The 19,333-nt window shown below is 46.7% G+C and overlaps 1 protein-coding gene across 2 annotated transcripts in view; it reads right to left on the bottom strand.

The window, feature by feature from the left end:
* The window catches only part of LOC119394399 (uncharacterized), a 275,463-nt gene that overhangs the window by 115,410 nt on the left and 140,720 nt on the right, over nt 1-19,333 (bottom strand). For both annotated transcript variants that reach the window (XM_037661694.2, XM_049415773.1), the window contains one exon: nt 10,703-10,837. In XM_037661694.2, the coding sequence (XP_037517622.1) occupies nt 10,703-10,837 (135 nt within the window). The remainder of the gene's footprint in view (nt 1-10,702; nt 10,838-19,333) is intronic.

Genomic DNA, 19,333 nt, shown 5'->3' with positions numbered 1-19,333 from the left:
ATAATGGCTCACGGGTCGCGGAGACTGTTTAATAGTTTCGCGGCTTTAACGCATAGTTCAGCTCTGCACGCCAGGGAATGAGGCACACGGGGCATGCCATCATGGCCGCGTTTCTCCGGCGACGTCGCTAATTAAATTTCAGAAACTCTAGGATCTTCGGGCTAAAACATTCTGGTGGTTGAGGAAATGATCGTTTCGGACAGCGCATAGTGTCGGCGCTATAATACACTTGAGAGAGTCGCGTTGCTTAGGAGTAAGTATTTTTCTAGAGCGTGGGTGATAAGCAAAGCACAACATTAAACTTGACTGAGTGAACTGCTGTACATTTAGTGCAGAAGCACCGCTGCTGAATAAAGAAGCACATTCACTAGGGCAATAATTTAAAAAAGCCCGCGGGAACTTACTAGCTCTCCATTTACGCTGCACTGACGTAGGTACTTACCTACGGTGCAGAAACCTGGAGCCTTAAGAAAAGGGTTCAACCTAAATTAATAATAATTGTTGGCGTTTAACGTCCTAAAACCACAATATGATTATGAGAGACGCCGTAGTGGAAGGCTACGGAAATTTTGACCACCTGGTATTCTTTAACGTGCACCTCAATCTCAGCACACGGGCCTCAACTATTTTCGTCTCCATCGAAAATGCGGCCGCTGCGGCCGGGATTCTGTTCAACCTAAATTAAGAACGATGCAGCGAGACATTGACTGATGAAAAACTTGATTCAATAAATAAGAGAGGTAAGGAAGCAGTAAGGGAGGGTGCCTAATTCAGGACTCCGGTCGCCGTTGCTATACGCTCAGACAGATCCAAGAGTCTCTTCTGGCTCATCAAGTCAGCTCGAGCGAAGACGGCCTCCCAAGGCTCCCTGAGTAAGCTCTGTACCAGAGGGGAGTTTATGGTTGTTGGCCTAGACGAAAATGCCCACGTAATGTGGAGAAGAGACGGCCACCCCACGCACCATGGACATTGATTGGCGTATACCGTTGGCCCCATTGCGTGCCATAGTTTTAAGTGCGTATATGTATTTGTCTGGATTTTTCTGTACTTCCGAGCGTCTCCTACTCCGAGCTGAGGAAGCGGAGACGCGTAGATTTGTCGTTCGCAATGTTGTAGCTCCAGGATGTCGTGCGGTTTATGGTCTTCTGGCATTGTATTCGTGGCATCGTCTGCTCGGTTCGCCAGTTCGCGAGCTAGTGCATTCACCCGTTCGTTTCCTGGGACTCCCGAGTGTCACGGACACAATGTAATGCTATGTGATTCGTGGAGTGCTTCGCCTAGTAGCTTGAGGTTCATGCGCGGTAGACATCCGTTTATGAACACTTGGCACGCCGCTTGCCACTCGGTCGTGACTGCTATCGAGTTCCCGCTTGGATGGATGGATGGAAATAACTTTATTTATACGTCCTGTACAGGGTGTGGCCACCTGCCTGGCTAATCCCACGTCGGGACTGGGAGGTCAAGCCTCCCAGCGTACTGGACAGCCAGGACTTGGGGAATATGGTCGTGAGACTTTATCATCCGTGTAAACCGTTCCCGGAAAATGCCAGGGCCAAGCGACCCACACTCCCAGAGCATATGCTCAAGCGTGCATACTTCTTTCTTGCATGCCTTGCAAACAGCATCCATATCTTTCATATCGTACCGTGCTTTTGCCTGTCCTGGTGAGTAATAAGACTGTGTAACTTAATAGAACTTTTTGTTGGGCTAGTTGGTACATGCTTACTGAAAAACCAAAAAGACGCGTACCATCAAGGAAAAAAGTAAGGACAGGACAGAAAGGGCGTCACTCGCAACTAACTTTATTCCCAGAACATCAGCATCATATATAACCACAGCGACCCTGCGCGCGCACATCGCCTCACAAGCTCGTCAAAAACCCGCGATAACAAGATTAACTAATCGAAAAATGAATCGATGAAACTAAATTCACCCCCACGCACAGCAACAGATGTGTCACTAACACAGCATTCTTTCTTCTTTCTAATATAGTATGCTTCTATAATTTCACGCGCTAAGACATCGTTACTCTTTCCAAGAACGGAAACACTGGCAAACCCAGGCTCACACTTGCAGGAACCACAATGCACAGGCAAATGTGCTGAAAGTTTATTTTTCACCGAAAGTTCGTGCTCCCTCATCCTGTCGTTTATGCACCGGCCTGTTTGGCCGATATATACCCTACCGCAACTAAGCGGGATCTCGTACACCACGCCAACCGAGCAGGCGAAAAAAGGCCTTGCGTGCCTCTTCTGTACTGTCCTTACTTTTTTCCTTGATGGTACGCGTCTTTTTGGTTTTTCGGTAATAAGACTGTGTCTGTAATTGTCTAAGTGTGACCGCTTGTGCTCTGTTTAGTCTACTGTGAGGGGGTGGAAACTCTCTCCTCCCCAAGTTGTAATGTTTACTAATTTCATTATATGTCGTGGGCGTATCCCGTTGTTGATTTTCGAATCCAGCAGAATCAAAGCCATATGTAAAAGCGGCCCGGTCCGTAAGTTCATTGGCAACGCTGTTGGCCGATTCATTTGGATTCATGGGAATGTCATCCAGTGATCCAAGGTGCGCTGGGAACCAATATATGTAATGTGTATCAATGGCCTGTTTACTATTAATAATTCGAAGTGCTTGTGGTGCGATCTTTCCCCTGCTGAAGGCTGTGATGGCTGCTTTTGAGTCACTGTATACCTCGGTGTACCGATCATCCGTCAGGGCCAACGCGATGGCAACCTGTTCAGCGATTTCCGGTTTGGAAGTGTAAACCGTGGCGCAGTTGGTACACCTGCCCTGGTGGTCTATTACTACCGTGGCGAACATAGTTCGGTCTTTATATGTGGCTGAGTCGACAAAGCAAGCCCTCCCCCCCTGCCTCCTTTATCCAACTTCTTCAATAAAGCCTTAGCCCGGGCTACCCGTCTGGCGACGTTGAAGGTGGGGTGCATATTTCTTGGCAACGGGGCTACGATGATGCTCTCAGCAAAGTCCTGTGGTACCTTAGTGTATGTCTCCTGGTCGATGACAGGGTTGATCATGATTAGATTGAGGATCGATCTCCCCGTGCAAGTTGTAGAGAGTCTTGCTATTTGGGACCTTTCTTGAGCCTCCGCAATTTCTCTAGTCGTGTTGTGTACCCCTAACTTGATCAGTTGTTGAGTGCTGGTGCGAAGTGGGAGACCCAGTGCACTCTTTATGACTTTCTTGATCACCGCGTCTAGCTTTTTTAATTGTGTCTGTGTCCAGTTATACATGGAAGCCGCCTATGAAATATGACATAACACGAAAGAGTGGATCAACTTGATAAGATTGTCCTCTTTCATGCCTTTTTGTCTCCCTGCAAGTCGTCTGATCATCCGGTATGCGTTCTCTGTCTTGAAGATAATTTTCTTGAGTGCCATGTGATTCCTGCCACTGGCATCTATAAAAAAGCCGAGTACCCTCATCGTGTCGACTCTGGGTATATTAACCTCGTTTTCGGTCAATATATGTGTGTCACTTTCGGATAGTGGCTTCCAGCCCTTAGGTCTCCCCCCTTTCTCTTTTCTGTAAAGTAACAACTCCTTGTGTGGGGAGCACCTGAGACCAGTGGGCCTCAAGTATTCCTCCGCTGCCTGCACCGCTTCTGTAAGTGCACCCTGTACCTGTCCTTCACTACCGCCAGTACACCATATGGTAAGGTCATCAGCATAGATGGTGTGGTGAATGTTGCTGATATTGCTCAGTTTCCTGGACAGGCCGATCATGCACAGGTTGAAGAGGATGGGAGAGATCACCCAGCCACGATCACCGAGTTGAACCACATCTGAGTTGGTGTCTCCTACCCTTAACCTCGCTGTACGGGCTCCTAAGAAAGATTTTATGTAATTATACATTTTCGATCCAAGTCCAATTTCCTCTATCGTTTGAAGGATATATTTGTGCCTGATGTTGTCGAATGCTTTCTCCATGTCTAGTCCGAGGATGGCTTTGGTATCTCTAGAGTACCCGTCCAGAATGTCATGTTTAATCTGCTTCATAGCATCCTGAGTAGATAGCGAGGATCTGAAGCCTAGCATATTGTGGGTGTATATGTTGTTGTCCTCCAAGTAATCCTTAAGCATGTTGAGGATTGCATGCTCGGCAACCTTTCCTACACATGATGTTAGCGATATTGGCCGCAGGTTCTCTAGACTTGGACGTTTACTCGGTTTCGGTATTAGTATGACTTGAGAAAGTTTCCATTCATCAGGAACTTCCCCCGAATTCCATGCGGGTCGTTAATAAAATCAGTCAGTGATTCAATAGAGGGCTCGTCGAGATTCCTGAGTGACTTGTTGGTGACGCCATCTGGGCCAGGGGCAGACTTTCTGTTTAAGTCACTCAGCACCCTTCTGATTTCAGATAAGGTTAAGGGTCGATCCAACTCCGGCTGAGGGGTTCCCCGCTATTCCCATCGTGGAAAATGTTCTTGCTCCTTAGTGACTGGTAGGTATTCGTCTATGAGTTGATTAGTAACTGTTTCAATGTCTTGATTTTTAAGTGCTATGTGTGTGGCCCGGGCAAGGCAGTGTCTCTGGTTGGACTTGGTGCCTTGCTCGTCTAGGAGGTGCTTAATGAGTTTCCATGCCTTGCCGTTCCTGATCTGTCCATCAATTGTTTCACAGTATTCATCCCACTGCTGCTTACATAGGTTGTTGCAGTGCTGTTGGATTTGTTTATTCAGTTCTGCTATTTTCTTCCTTAGTTTACGATTGAGTCTTTGAGTCCGCCATTTCTTAGTGATGGCCTGCTTTGCTTCTATTAGGTGGCCTAGTTTAGAATCCATGGCCTCCACATTAGCGTCAATGAGAAGCTTTCTGGTGGCTGCCTTGATATCATTCCTGATGGATTCGCACCACTCTTTGAGGCTTGGTTTGGCAGCATTTGGTCCGCTTTGCGTTCTAATTCTGCGAAAGACATCCCAGTCAACAACCTCAAATTTTCGAGTGCGGCCTTTCTCAACCTCCAGCTTAACCTCGAGAACATAGTGATCACTGCCGAAGTTATGACCGGTATTTGTCCATATGGCATGCTCTACGTTCTTGACAAAGGTTAGGTCGGTTGTGGTGTCTCTACAGACTGAATTGCCGATTCTTGTGGGATACCCTTTATCCGTAATTAAGACCATGTCTTGCTCGTCCGCATGATGCCATAGATTCCTGCCTTTGGGGTTTGTCGCAGTATATCCCCAGAGTTCATGAGCAGCGTTGAAGTCCCCTAATATGATTAGGGGTCTAGCTTCAGCGAGTTTAGTAGCTTTCTCGAAAATTATCTTGAACTGTTGCTTGTAGTGCTTCGGGTTACTGTAAATGTTGAGGACGAATAAGCTGTTGCAGGTTTGATTTTTGTATGAGACCGGCACTAATACCTCCACCATGAGATACTCTAAGCTCTTGTCCCGAATGCCCAGATCATGAGACATGTGTGTCAGCTGCTTATTTACAAGCACATATAAGCCTCTACCATACGTTTGGCACTCTATAGCCCTATACCCAGTGAGCGTGACGTAGCCGTACCCAGTTTCTTGGAGTGCAATTATATCCGGCTTAGATTGTAGTGATCTGAGATATTGCTGGAGTGTGGCACGTTTGTTTTTGTACCCCCCGCAATTCCATTGCCACACTCGAAATTCCCTTTTAGAGTGAGCTATATTGGATATTCGTGTCCCCTGCCTGGTGAATCATGGGGGCTGTGAGGAACGATGGTCCACACTGTGTTCTGTCGTTGCCGGACATAGTCATCATTTCAAGAGTTTTCACTCTTTCGCTAAATGCCGTAAGCCCTTCCCTGGGATCGTTTAATGTATTCTGTATTTGTCCCATCACATCGTTAACTGTGAGACGCTGTCCGTGATCATTTTCATGTTATCTGCAAATGAGGCTAGTGTTTGTTTCATTTCCTCTATGTGCGTTTTAGTATTCTTGAGCTTACTTTCAACAGCTCTGCGCTTGGCCGACATGGCCCCATCGCCCGCAGGCACGGAAACTGGTGTTTCCTTTTGCGTCTTGTTTATGTTATCGGTCCGCTTGGATTCACTTAAAAGTTTTTTAATTGCTGCTAATTCTGCAAGCACATTCTTGTTCATCTCCCTTAGTTCTTCATTTTCTTTCTTGAGCCTCTCTATTTTCCTACTTTGCTCTGGAGGTGGGTCGCAAAGCATGACACTTACCGATTCGGTTTGCGCACCATCGGCCCAGGCAAGTCGTCTGTTGTTGGAAGATTGTCCTCTGGTAGGTGGCGTCTTGTCCGTCATTGCCGATCCCTTGACTTTGTCGGCCCACGTGGAACCACTGCCTCCTTCGGATTTCGGGTTGATCGATGGACTCCGATGCCCAGACCGCACCACGGATTTGGATCTGGATGCACTGCGTCCTCTCGATCTGGATGCACTCCTTCCTCTGGATCGGGAGTGTTGTCGAGACCTGGACCTGCCGCGAGATGCTGCTGTTGGCTTCGAGTCGTCCACTGGAGCTGATGCCGTGGAGTGCAGCTCGGGCGAGCGCAGGTTCAGCGGATTGTCGACTTGCTCCTTTTCAACGTTGGCTGTCATTGCTCTTTCACTTCTTCTTCTTCTTCTTCTGACAACGTATGGAATTGTGTAACGCTGGCTGCACAGCCTGTCAGCCGTGGGGTGTGGACCACCGCACAGTTCACACCTGGATTGGCACCTGTGTTCCTTAGTCACCTTTATCGCGCCACATCCTCTACACACGGTCTCTTCCGGGGTCGGGCACACGTCAGCTCTGTGACCAAGCCGGCCACAAGCATAACATATATAGATCTTTTTCTTGTAGAGCGAGCACTTCACCAGGACCGGGCCGTACCAGACAAAATTTGGAACCTTGTGACCGTCGAAGGTGATGATCACCGTGCCGGTATTAATTCTTTTAGCGTGAGCGCCAAGGGGTTTCTCGGGTTGACAATATTTCTCTCAAGCTCCGCCGGCCCGTCGGCGACGTCAATATTTCTTATCACTCCTTTGCACGTATCGTCTGGTGCAGCCTCGTAGGCGTTGATCTCATAACTGCAACCGCCCAGGTCTATTGATCTTATTCTCACGTACTTCTCAGCATTTTCTCGTTTCGGTGTACTCGCCACCATTATGTTATGGCTGACGTTTGGGCAGATGATGTCTGACGCCGTCTGGTCCGACCCCAGCCCTGCAGCTTCTATGATGGATTTGCCTACCTTGGTGGAACCCATCTTGCTAATATTGATGCCGCCTCGTCGTCGTAGGATGATCTTGAAGTGATCCTTAGGCATGTAGGGCATGCGGGAGGCCCTGGCGACCTTGTTCTTGACCCGATTGCCGTTCTCAAATGTTCTAGACGCCGCGTCCGTGTTAGGCCCAGCTTCGGCTGAGTCCCCGCTAGCAGCGGATTTGGTTGACATTCGCTTGGAAGCTGCTGCTTACCACCCGTACTCTTCGGTACACTCATCGGGAGATATGCTCTCCCCGTCCAACATTACTTGCATGTCGAACGCGCGTCCTCTTGCCCCCGACGAACGCCACTTGGCGCGCGTCAGTCTGGCGTTGACCCGGCTCGACGTAGGCCTACCTCGAGTACGGCTTGGTCGGCACGAAAAAGTCTCGTAAAATGGCGAAAAGTTCACCCACCGTAGAAAATTGATGCAGCCTTGTTCTCCTCGATGTTATGCGTCGAGTGATGTAATCCATCCAATGACACACATTGCTTAACTGGCGGAAACAGATGTTGAAACTGGAGCCGATATTTTCCTTCCACACTGTTCGGGGCCTGCGGCGTCTCTCAGTTCCCGCTTGTGTCTGCCTGTCTAATTGCTCAAGCGATCGCAGTTGCTTCAGCTGTGCTCGTACAATGGGTCCGCACTGAGGACGACATTGGTATACTTGAATGGGTGGAGTCATTTAGTGCCGTTAGAATGTGACCATGATCGGACTTAGTGATGTCCGTGTAAGTGACGTCACATTGTCTGCCGAAACGTTTAGTGAGTTGTCTCGCTCCGGCCGCGTGTCCTGCGCCGTGTAGAGGGGACACAATGTCTTCGGAATCAGGAAAACTACCACTTGTTCCCGTGAAGTATGGGGTACAGAAACGAGGTCCATGGGGTCGGATAGGAAAACTTATATCCGCGAGGACCCGTCTCCCTGCCTGTGAGTGGTCGGGGCGTTCCCTTTACCCCAGCATAGTCACCGCCCTCACCCCCGCGAAAGTGTTATGAAGTACGAGCGCTTGTAGTCTCCCAGTGGAAGTGCTGGGTGGGAGTACCAGTTCCGCTGTATATGCCGTGCGTATTATCACGTGCATTTGTTTGCTTTAGCTAGGGCTGAGTTCTTGGTAAGGCAGGCTATATGTGTCCCTACTGAGAATAAACGAGCCATGGAAAGAAAGGTGATGGGTGGAATCTTAAGCGACAAGAAGAGAGCAGAGTGGGTCAGAGAAACAACGAGTGTTAGGGACATACTCTAAAGCAAGAAGAAATGGGCATATGCGCAGGGCATATCGCCTCATGTCATGATAACCGCTGGTCAATAAGAGTAACGGACTCGATTCGAAGAGAATTTTAGCGCGCGAGGGAGGGGAACGAGGTTAGCCAGTCAGATGAGATTAAGAAGTTCGCGGGGATAATGGGGCCGCAGCAAGCACATGACCGGGTTTATTGGAGAAACATGGAAGAGGATTTTGAACATTGTCAAATTCCGCCATTAGTCAATTCTGATTGGACCTGAGGACTGCTACATCCTCTCTGATTGGCTTAAAATGCCGCCATTACGAAATTTGGCCATATCGTGAATTCGACAATGCCCAGAATAGCACCCAGGCTGCTGCTGATGATGACCACGACGATGATGATGATGATTTACGGAACGGCAGAACTACTTGCTGATTACAACAACCTGCGCGTATTATATTTCAGAGCCAAGCAGTCTTTGTGAACACCCCTGGCTTTTGCTGGCGGTGGTGCTTCAGCAGCCGCTGGCACAATTTACTTCTGGGTACACACTGCCGTCCACACTTTAACTTTCAATTGATACTTCCAGTCTTTCCATTCGCGATTTTTAGGGCTTATTAGCCAGACTCAGATTACGTATAGGCAAAAAAAAAAGACAAGCAATAAAGACTACAGCGTGGGAGTCCAATGTACCGCCCTTTGAACTCTGAATTCACTTCCAGCCTCTCGATTTACTACCAGTTTCCACTTCCTGTCTGATATAGTACACTTTCGTGCATAGCCCATCCAAGCGATATCCCTGAGACAAGTTACCGAACAAATCATCGTCGACATCGTGGATATCCTGCTCTGTCACACAAAGTTGATGGAAGAGGCCTTGGAAGACATGTCGAAGTCGTACGCATCTAACCATTGCAGGAACGACAAATGAGCGAAGGAGCTTCGCTGAAAGTGCACTTGGTCGGAAAATAATACGGACCATGATAGTGCATGCCAAAATTGCCGTCTGAGCCCTCTTGTGGCGATGCATTACTCCGTGCGCGAATTCACCAGAGCAATAGTCTCGACAGCAGACGGATCGCAGACGGATACAGAGCAACGTCACAAAAACTACAAATAATGTATATTGCATAAACGCTGCTTTGAGCAATCAATCAGTGAACGAGCGATCACAGCATCGCTCTCACTCTTGGGGGTCAATGAGACAGTCTTTCTGTCGATGGGACTGATGTGCCGAGGTTGGCGTCTTGTGGCTCGGCTATGAAGCAAGGTCACGATAGTAGCGTCACACTAAATGGAGATCCCTGAGTGGTGTACATTTGCAAGGCATGTACCTATGCAAAACAGGATCAGGCTCCAAGTGAATGCGGCTGCGGCGGTAGGAGCTGATTCTTTGCAACCACCCGGGTGAGGCGTTAGCGGCGGATATCACGAACCCTGATAATCATCTGATTTTTCCTATTACGGTCACGGGAGTGTCTGTACCGCATACCGCGTTCTCAAGGCCAACATCTGATGAATCCCTCCAAGCTTTCGCCTTAACAAGTGCATTTTCCAGGTAAAGTTGTAAACCCGGCATGAATCTTTCATCATTTGAGAAAAATAGTTTTTAAAAAGTTGTGTTACTCTATGATTACGGTTTTGTCGGGAGAGGCATGCGCGTACGGTAGCTAATAAGTTCTTGTGTATGAATTTCGGCGGCCGTATCATAACTCAATAGGAAACAGACGGGTAAAAGCGTGTCAGATAAGTAACACGACTTTTCAAATTTGGTTTATGGTGAATAGTAGAGACGCTGGAACATTGTAGTCAAACTTGAAAATTGCTCCACAACGCGCCTAAGTTCCCAGAACTTTCGACATCACGTTTCTGCCTCATGGACATCCGAGGTCGTGGGAATCAACGGACTTTGTGGCGTGGTACTGGAATTTGCTCCGAATTTTCAAACGGCTCTTTAGTATAAGTGTTGTTGAGGCAAGTTTATGAGCTAGTAATGTTAGTGAGGCACATTTTTTTTTAATTTTGTTTCGCATTCAGGTACGGCGAAGCGAGCGGCCACCGCCCATAGATGTCATCAGCACTTGAATTTGCATCATAATTTGCGTTTGCTGGACCTGACGCCATACCCTTGTTTCAGACGGGACGCTCACAGCATGCCTCCATTTCCTTTATCAATGCACCCTTAATCCCGGTCATGAATTATCTTTGAACAGCAAGAGCAAGTGTTGTTGCTGTGGTGAACTGATGTACTCACTGGGCGTGCACTTTGTGGCGTGCGCATCGGGCTCGTGTCCATCGAGGCAGCGGCACTCGTTGCTCTGGCAGGACGAGTGAGTCACCGAAAAGGCACACGCCTCGTCGTAGTCGCAGTGGCCGCCCAGCGACGAAGCTGCGTGAGATAAAAAAACGTGTTACTATAATTAATGACGACTCATCCTTTCCAACACAACAAAAATTACTTAGGAAAGCAATGTGCCTCGTGAGCCTGATGTTCATGTTACAACAAAGAAAGAACACAAGAGGACGGATGTTTCCTAGCTTTATTTTAGATGTGGAAATGGTTGTTGTGTTGGTTCCAGCCGCTAGCACTAAAATATTGGGGAGTAGCTGGTTGGAATGTCTATCATCCTTGTCGATTTCTGAATCCCTTGGGGCAGGAAATCTTGCCTAGTATGCTGTCGTGCGAGAGCATGTGTGGTTTCGTCTCCTGCTAAGTACTTGTGGCCATGGGTCCATACGTTTTGTGTCGAGCAGCTCTTCTTGTGTTGTTATTTTTATAAGAATTTTTGCTGCTGTAAAAATTCTGCCCTTTGGTAGGCTTCTACTTGCGGTTTTCGGGTCATCAAGATCATCAGTGAGATTTCACTTATCCCAAAGACGACATCCTCTATTGTTTTCTAGTTTCCTGAAAGGTATGGTGGCAGAGACCAGCTTAATGCACTGGAAGGTGGTCACACTAATTGGGTACACTGTTCAACCTGGGTACTTTTTTATGCATGTATATCGCACGTAAAGTTAATTTTGCATGTTGCTTGCGTGATGACAGTGTACCGTGAGTGAAAGGAGAGGGCGTTGGCAAGGAAAGCAATGCTGGCACGAGGAATGTCTTAATGCCGTAGCGCAATGACACAAGGTAATCCGATACTGTAGAGGCTGTTTCACAATTAGGGGAAAACGCGAAGCACATTGCAATACTCTCCGAGTTTTTCTCTAAGTTTGAAACAACCTATACATGCGCAGAATCCCAAGAAGTTCACAAGCAGAGAATATGCAATATCGACTCACACCTCAATAAGATGGAAGATAAAGGTACATAAACTACGCATTGTTACACTCATGCCCTACAATTCAGCGCTTGATTATTTATTAAATGATAAAAAGGCACTCCAACATGATTGACAAAGTCTAAGTGAATGGTGGAGTGACTCGCTGGCGCTCGTGAAGGCTGGGAAAACATTTTGGTTTACTTTCATACAGGCGGTATTAGTATAGAGCACATAAATATATTTGCTTAATGGCAATGAAGTCCCTTCATAATCTCTCCCAAAGTACTCGTACGCGCAGCAAGAGGAGGGATATAGGAAAATAAGGAATTTGCACGCTGGCGCTTGCGTTCAAGGCCCAGCGTAAACTTCTAGCACTTGTCAATAGTTAACTTACTTGTGCAGGTTCCGTGTCGGCAATGGTAGCGCTAATAAAATGCCCTGCGGTGAGGAAACGTCAACTCGATCTTCCCAAATTATTTGTCGCAACTTTGATATGAAGTCAGCAGTGCAGCGCAGCCTCGAGGGTTGTTATACATACTCGCTGTACAAAGAATACCAACTCAACGAGGGTCTCCTTGCAACCAAAGTCATCGTAAGTCGTGTTCAGAGGCCATTTCTATACAGAAAACAAGATATCTTGAGTAAGCTACTCGGCTAGCCATAGCGGAGAAAGAAGGGATGTCACGTCGATATAGGGGAATGCGAAAACTGAGCCATGTGTTCAGGCGGATGTTCTTAAAAATATCATCGAGACTATTATCACGTATACGGCTAGCTTAAATGATCATCAGGACGTCTTGAGGGGCTAGTTGGTTCATACCATGTATAGTTGGTGGGTTAAATGATCATGAAAGTGATATACGATTTCTATGCACACACAGAGCAACCGGGATTACAACAAAGGTAGAACGAACCAAGCATATTAAATGAGGTCAATGTTGAAGAATTAGTCAATGAGGGAAGGTGGGCTAATAAAACAAAGAAAGAACTGGCGGGCCTTGCCTTACCACGTTGGCATTTAAAGGAGGTCAGTGTAGGCCCCCATGATTCGTCTGTCAATATCATAACACTCCAGCGAACACACAAGACCAAAACAGAGCACCGGCCACACGACGGCTCTTTTCTGCACTGGCGCAGCTACGATGCTCCGGTAATAAACCAGACTTTAGAATCTTCCTAGCTTCATCTTTTTAGCACGAAAGTGTTTTATGTCGGGATCCGCCAAAACATCACTGGCGTCATTTCCGTCACGGAAGTGACTTCGGTAATATGCACATGAACAGAGGACAAAGAAAAACCAGAAAAAAATGTTTCGTTGATTCGTATAACTGCCAGTCGAATCCACGACCTCTAGGTCCGCGACGATGGATTTCGGGTGTTCTACGCACTGCGCTACCGACACACATTCGCGACGCACGTGCATCTTATATATCTCTCTCCCTCTCACAGCGCTCTTTGTTGGCGGGGTTGGTGTCGGCTCCTGGGAGCGGTGAAGTAAAGTACTGCATCATCACACTAACGAGCGCTGACAGGGACCGCTTAGGTAGTTTGAGCGCAACGGAGGCTTTCCCTGTAATATTGTATGAATGTCTACGGCTGGTGCAATGTGGTGCACGCGGTGGTTCGGTGACGATACGCTAACGTGCTTTGTCTTTCGCGTCGTGTTAGAGTACGTGACGTCCTGTCGCCAAAGTAGTGCAGCTTCTTGTATTCACTGCTACTCCTTCGAGTGCAACAAATAAAACTGCTGCAGTAAGCATCACCGGCAGGCAATAACACCAACGGGCAAATTTCGCGCAGTTAGTGCTTTGAATCAGAGTGATACACGCCAGCGGGAAGTGGACACACCTTCCCGCGTTTTACGGCTCAAGCTGCGAACGCCGCCTTTCGCGTTCCTGAAGTGTTGTGTGGTATATGCATCAGTACAGGCGTAGGATACCCTATTACTGGGGAGCGCACACCCTGCCGTTTCTCTCCTCAAATGACGACACTTTGAATGAATGCGTATCGAGTACCAGCGTTTATTATGTGCTCGCTGATTTCATATTCACCACATGCTGTGTCCAGGTGTATTCTAACTACTTCAGCTACCAGAAAGATTTAATCATGACCATGGATTTTAGTCGCCGGTATGGAGATGTGCCACTAGATGTCGACGTGGGTGCATCCACGTGAAAAGGCGCTATAGCTGCAAAACACCAATATGCATTGTGCAAGCTGTCACATATCAATGCAAATAAACAATGAACTACTTCTGTGAAGACTCGGTTCACTATCCGTTTTATACCGAGTTCAAGGACGGAGGGATCAACCATGTTTTTTTTAACATTATTCTCCAATCTTCCTATTTGAACACTGCTGTTTTCGTTTGTCATTTATTAAGCATACGCGATGTATTATTTGGAAAATCTTGGCTTGCCACCAAAGTTTATAGCGTTAAGACATCACCCGCTTTTAGCTGCTACTTTCACTTTTCCAGTCAATCATAGTTTTCGACGCTGATGTAACTTCCCGTATAACCATTGTGAGCGATCTAGGGCGCTGGTAGACTTCATGCACGAAAAAGCCAGAACACGAGCTCCGCGTCAAAAGAGAGCGCTTGTTTTTTACACGTGATCACTTCGTGTCGAATGTTCCAGCGAGCAAACTGAGTTTGCTCTTTCACAAAACGGCAAGTGCTAAAGGGGCGTAGAAGACAGGAGTGCAGAGCCGTCGCTGGCAACTAATGAACGTTTAATAAGATATTAAATTCTCCTCTGCAGCGAGTACTGTCTGCGAATAGCTGTGTATAAATGCTTTTGTATCCGGGCGAGCACAGCTGCAAGCGCGCAAGTCTTTGAAGTCCTGGCGTAAAAACACATTTCTGTTCTAAACGGCATTTAATGTCCCCCCACCTCACTTAAGGACATCTGTGCCAATGTATGCTTCAGATTTTAAAGCAATCGATCCACTGAAATACGTTGGACTAAAAACTTGTATCAGTAATGCTGAAAGTATTGTAAGATGAAATGTGCCTTTGATTAAACGAAGTCCTTGAGAAGTTCTCAAGGACTTCGTTTGTTGTGCATGGCCGACACTGTACACTCCATGTGTAAAGGATGAATTGTACGAGGTTCCTTCACAGTTGCCTTTAATTATTTTGTCCCCCCCCCGCCCCCTTGCTTTCTAAGTGCTATGTTACGTTTGCGCTAGAGCAGCGCAGTAAAGGCTTTCTAGCAAAAATACTGCAGTGGGGCCGAGAGCTAAGTGCGAAATAAAGATTTCTCACTCTGGGGAACAGTCAATGTAGTAGCTTGTGAAGCTTCAATCATTTCAACATACCATCATTCGGGACGCTGAGGGCCGAAGACCAAAAGCCTCCTCTTAAAGTAGTAGACTTCACAAAAATAAGGACTGAGATGTTAGGACTGCTCCGGACTATGCACTTTTAAAGAAATGATATATGGCGCGAGTTGGTGGACAGAAGAACGCAAGCGAATAAAAAAAGAAGCATCCTCTCTCTCTCTACACACACACACACACGCATATATATATATATATATATATATATATATATATATATATATATATATATATATATATATATATATATATATATAGACGGTTGGTTTGAAAGCAACCATGCATCACGTGCTTCCAAACAATTTCTGACGCTGCTGAGCGTAGACATGTCAAAGAATTATACGAAATACTGTCTTTAAGCAGCATGTATTGCTACAGGAAGTTCGAACGGAAACTCTAGCGCACTTTTCTGAAAGAAACTCCGAAGCTGCACGAAAAATGAATATCAAGAGACATTTCTTCTTTCTTCTCAACATTTCTCCATCCACAATGCATGATGCTTCAGCCCTCGTTTTCCAGAACAATAATTGCACGATTGTGTTCCCGTATTAGTTTATAACAGCACGGATAACATAGCCAGCAAGATCCATTCTGTCCCATCAGTCTCGGCGAGGGATGCCCAAGTAAACACGGTTCCTAATACGTGTATATATAGAGGAAGCTGCCGTGAAAAGCACATGCCGCTGGGGGGACGTAGCGCACCCGGCTAATCCTCTTCCGTGCTTATCTCATTCCACACGGCTGCATCGCGCAATCCGAGCAAACGACCTTTGTTTGCGGGCTTCATAAGATGTGCGCGTTGTATGTCGTGGCAGTACAGATAGTGTACTTTTATTGATGATGTTCATCCAGATTAGCCAAGCGGTGTTATCACGTTCTGCCTTCACTTCAGTGAGAGACGTATCAGATATGCTCAACGAAGCCGGATTGGCTGTTTCGCTTATTGCAGTCTAAAGGCACGAAGTCTTTTGCTTTCTGCGATATATAAGTGAACTTGTATCCAAAAGCGTTTGTAGCGTGTTTTCGACCACAACGGCCGCTTGTTAGTGGCTGCCTTATCTTATATATTTCTAGCTCCCATATGAGAGCAAACTGTTTTCAGCAAGCCATCGAGTGCTGGGTGACCTGTCATACGTATTTAGAGCGCGAGCATGCATAATGGGATTCACGCCCGCGCCCGCTCTGTTTTCTCGGAATAAAAAAAGAAAGTTGTGTGATGGGCGTTAAGCGCATATCGGAACCTACGTGGAACTATTTGAAGTATTTTGCGATAAATGGTGATGAGATCACGATGTTCCAGTTTTCTTGGTATGATCCATACGGAAATGAAGTTGGACTGGGCATTGCAACTGATTTCCGAAATAGTTCGGATATATGTCTTTCATTACCATGGCATTTATTGGCAGTTCTTCTTAATCTTCTTGCAGTTTCATTCTTGTAAGTGGTGCAGAAGCAGCACAACAATACGCTGATACACATTGAAAAGGATTAGGGGCCTAGCGCATAATATCAGTAAGGAAACGTTAAACTGTTTTACCAGCGCGGCCTTCAAATAAAATTTTCTGTCAATGTGCCTTTCTGTTGGAGCCCAGCAAACAGCCAACGATGTTGAGAGAAAGAAAAAGTCCAATAATACATACTAAAGCACGCTATGGCGCAACCACTGGGAACAAGATCGCTGTTTAGTTGTTTGGAAAGGAGTGTCTTGATTTTGCAGTGAAGCTGTATGTGGATATGATTTCGTTTAATTTTCCTGCGCGTAAACAAAAGTGCATGTGCCCTAAAAATAGGGCGAAGCTCACTACAGTTGAAACCCGCAATAACGAAATCGGCGGGGAAAGCAGAAAATTTCGCGCTTGCGGGAATCTCGTTGGCGCGAGAATGCAGCAGAAACGACATGAAATTTACAAAAAAAAAACACATTTTATTTCCAAAAGTCCGTAAGTTTGCTTCGGCGGGCCTTACCATGCAGCATGTTCATGCCTCTCGATCGGGAATCTCGTTTGCCATGGCACAAAGTTCTCCCCATGCACTGGTCAGTGACGGCGGCACCGCGCTGTCAGCAGTACCGTCATCAAGTGCGCCTAGAGGCGATCCTTCTTCCGGCTCCGCTGGATCAGCGCGGAATCGTGGACAGCGAGCTGCACGCAACGCCAAATTCTTCGGCAATGTCAATTTTTTTCCAGCCCTTTTCCGCCTCACTGATGACTGCAGCCTTAACTTCCAGCGTGATGAACTTCCGCTTTTTCGTTGGAGGCGGCATCTTCGCAGGCATCGAAATCGGACGAAGCAGTCGCAACACACAGGTTCACGTTGCATTGGTGCAACCAAGCAGACGCTCCACAAATGGTTCTACACACGCGACCATGTGCGCGCAAAGCCGACAAAGCCAAACACAGAGCCAAGCCAACGAACGAAACTCCATGAGGAATGTGGATTTGGCTACGTAGTCCGCGATAACGAGCAGGTGTTTCGGCAAGCCATCATCACCATCATTGTCGCCAGCTTTATGTTTTTTTTCTAAGCAATGATGGCGGCTGCTTCTCAAGTGCGCTGTAGCGATAATTTTGCACAATTTAAGTGTAGCATGACTGCATTTCAGCAGTTTTCGGATGTAGTTGATGTTGCTAGAGTAGATTATTTGCGCACTCGTGTTTCAACAATTTCTTTAATGAGGGACTGCGGTATGAATATCTTTCGTAGTCGCGAGTTACGAAATGCATCGACTCCTATGGGCGTTCTCCGGTGCTCCGAAAATATTTCGTTGACGTGAGAATTTCGTTCCCTAGAGATTTCGCTATCGCGGGTTTCGACTGTACTCACAAGCAGTCTACTTAATATGAAGCGAACACACGGGCGGCAAACAGCAAGTAAGATCGTGCATACTGGCCGCGGTTGTCCAGTGGTTGCGGTGGTGACCCGAAGTCCGCGGAATCCCCAACCTCGGTGGTCGCATTTCAATGAAGACGAAATGCTAAAGGTCCGTTTGCTTATGTTTAGGTGCGCGTTAAAGAACCCCAGGGGGTCGAAATTTCCGGAGCCCTCCACTACGGCATCCCTCGTAATCATACCGTGGTTTCGGAACGTAAAAACTGAGCAGTTATTATTAGATCGTACATAAAAATGCCAAGCGCATGCGGCAAGCCAGACAAGACGACGCATGTCAAGAAGCGTAGAATGCAGAAAAACGCAAGTACAAAGTTTCTCAAAAAGAGAACACTAAAGAAGCACACGTTAAATTCAAAAGAAACTTTCTGGACAGACAGTTGAAATATATTTGCAGATATTGAGGTCGGCTACGGTTCGAAATGCTCTACCACTACTGCATCGTGCGCTAAACAGCTTTGCTGTTCGTCAACCTACACAAGGTGGAATAGCCCACAGTTTTTTTGAATATGTTTAGGACTTCCTTGCAACTGTAGTTTTTATTTGTTTCAATTTGCACAAAACTGTCTTTGGGCCTTCGTATTATATGTCTAGCCAAAGGTTGAACCTCCTTACAGCATGTGTATTTTTGCGTTCATTAACGCCTCAATAAGACCATAGACGCCGTAATGCTTGATTCGACTATTTAACCGGATATGACAAAATTTGCTATTGCTTTCGGAAATACTCAACTTACTACCTCAAAACTAAACTCAACGTGCATTTAAAGCGATTCGGCGTTTCTTCATTGACTCCTCCCCATTTTTTTTCTCGGCTTGACACTTGAGCATCATTGAAATAAAAAGCCATGCATTTCTACGTGGAGACAATGCGAGCGAGAATCCGAGAAACACGAATGTCAACATACCTCGTAAACACAATGAAATAGGACACTCATGCGGATTCGTAGCAGTCTTCTGTCGGGGCGAAATATTTAAGTTAAAAAAAAAAACGTGAACATCGCCCCGTATTCACCGGGTTTCATCATATTTCCTTTCTCAATAGAGAGTTTTAGTGCTGGGTTCCCGCGGGCTTGGGGGCGCGCGGGCCCTTGGGCTCTTTTGTATTCTCGGTGGATGCGGCTGGGCGTACAAAGGAACGCAAGAGCGTGCGTACGCAGGTGGCTTGGGCTCCCCAGCGCTAAAACTCTCTAATGAGAGATCTTGTAAAAAACAAAATTTACTTCTTTTCTGCACTCTATCATCTGTGTAAAAAGTTGTAACTTTGCAGACATTTTCTTTTCATTGCAAAAACTCTCCTCTGTTATTTTTGACGCACTGTAGGAGGGTCATCCGTTCCTGTAGCACCCCGCACTGTACCCTCAATCTCACGTCCTCATGGCGCTACCCCTC

The sequence above is a fragment of the Rhipicephalus sanguineus genome, chromosome 5, assembly GCF_013339695.2.
Source record: "Rhipicephalus sanguineus isolate Rsan-2018 chromosome 5, BIME_Rsan_1.4, whole genome shotgun sequence".
In the NCBI taxonomy this organism is placed as follows: Eukaryota; Metazoa; Arthropoda; class Arachnida; order Ixodida; family Ixodidae; genus Rhipicephalus; species Rhipicephalus sanguineus.
Note: the sequence above shows the minus strand (reverse complement) of the source record. Positions and strands in the feature narration are given on the sequence as shown.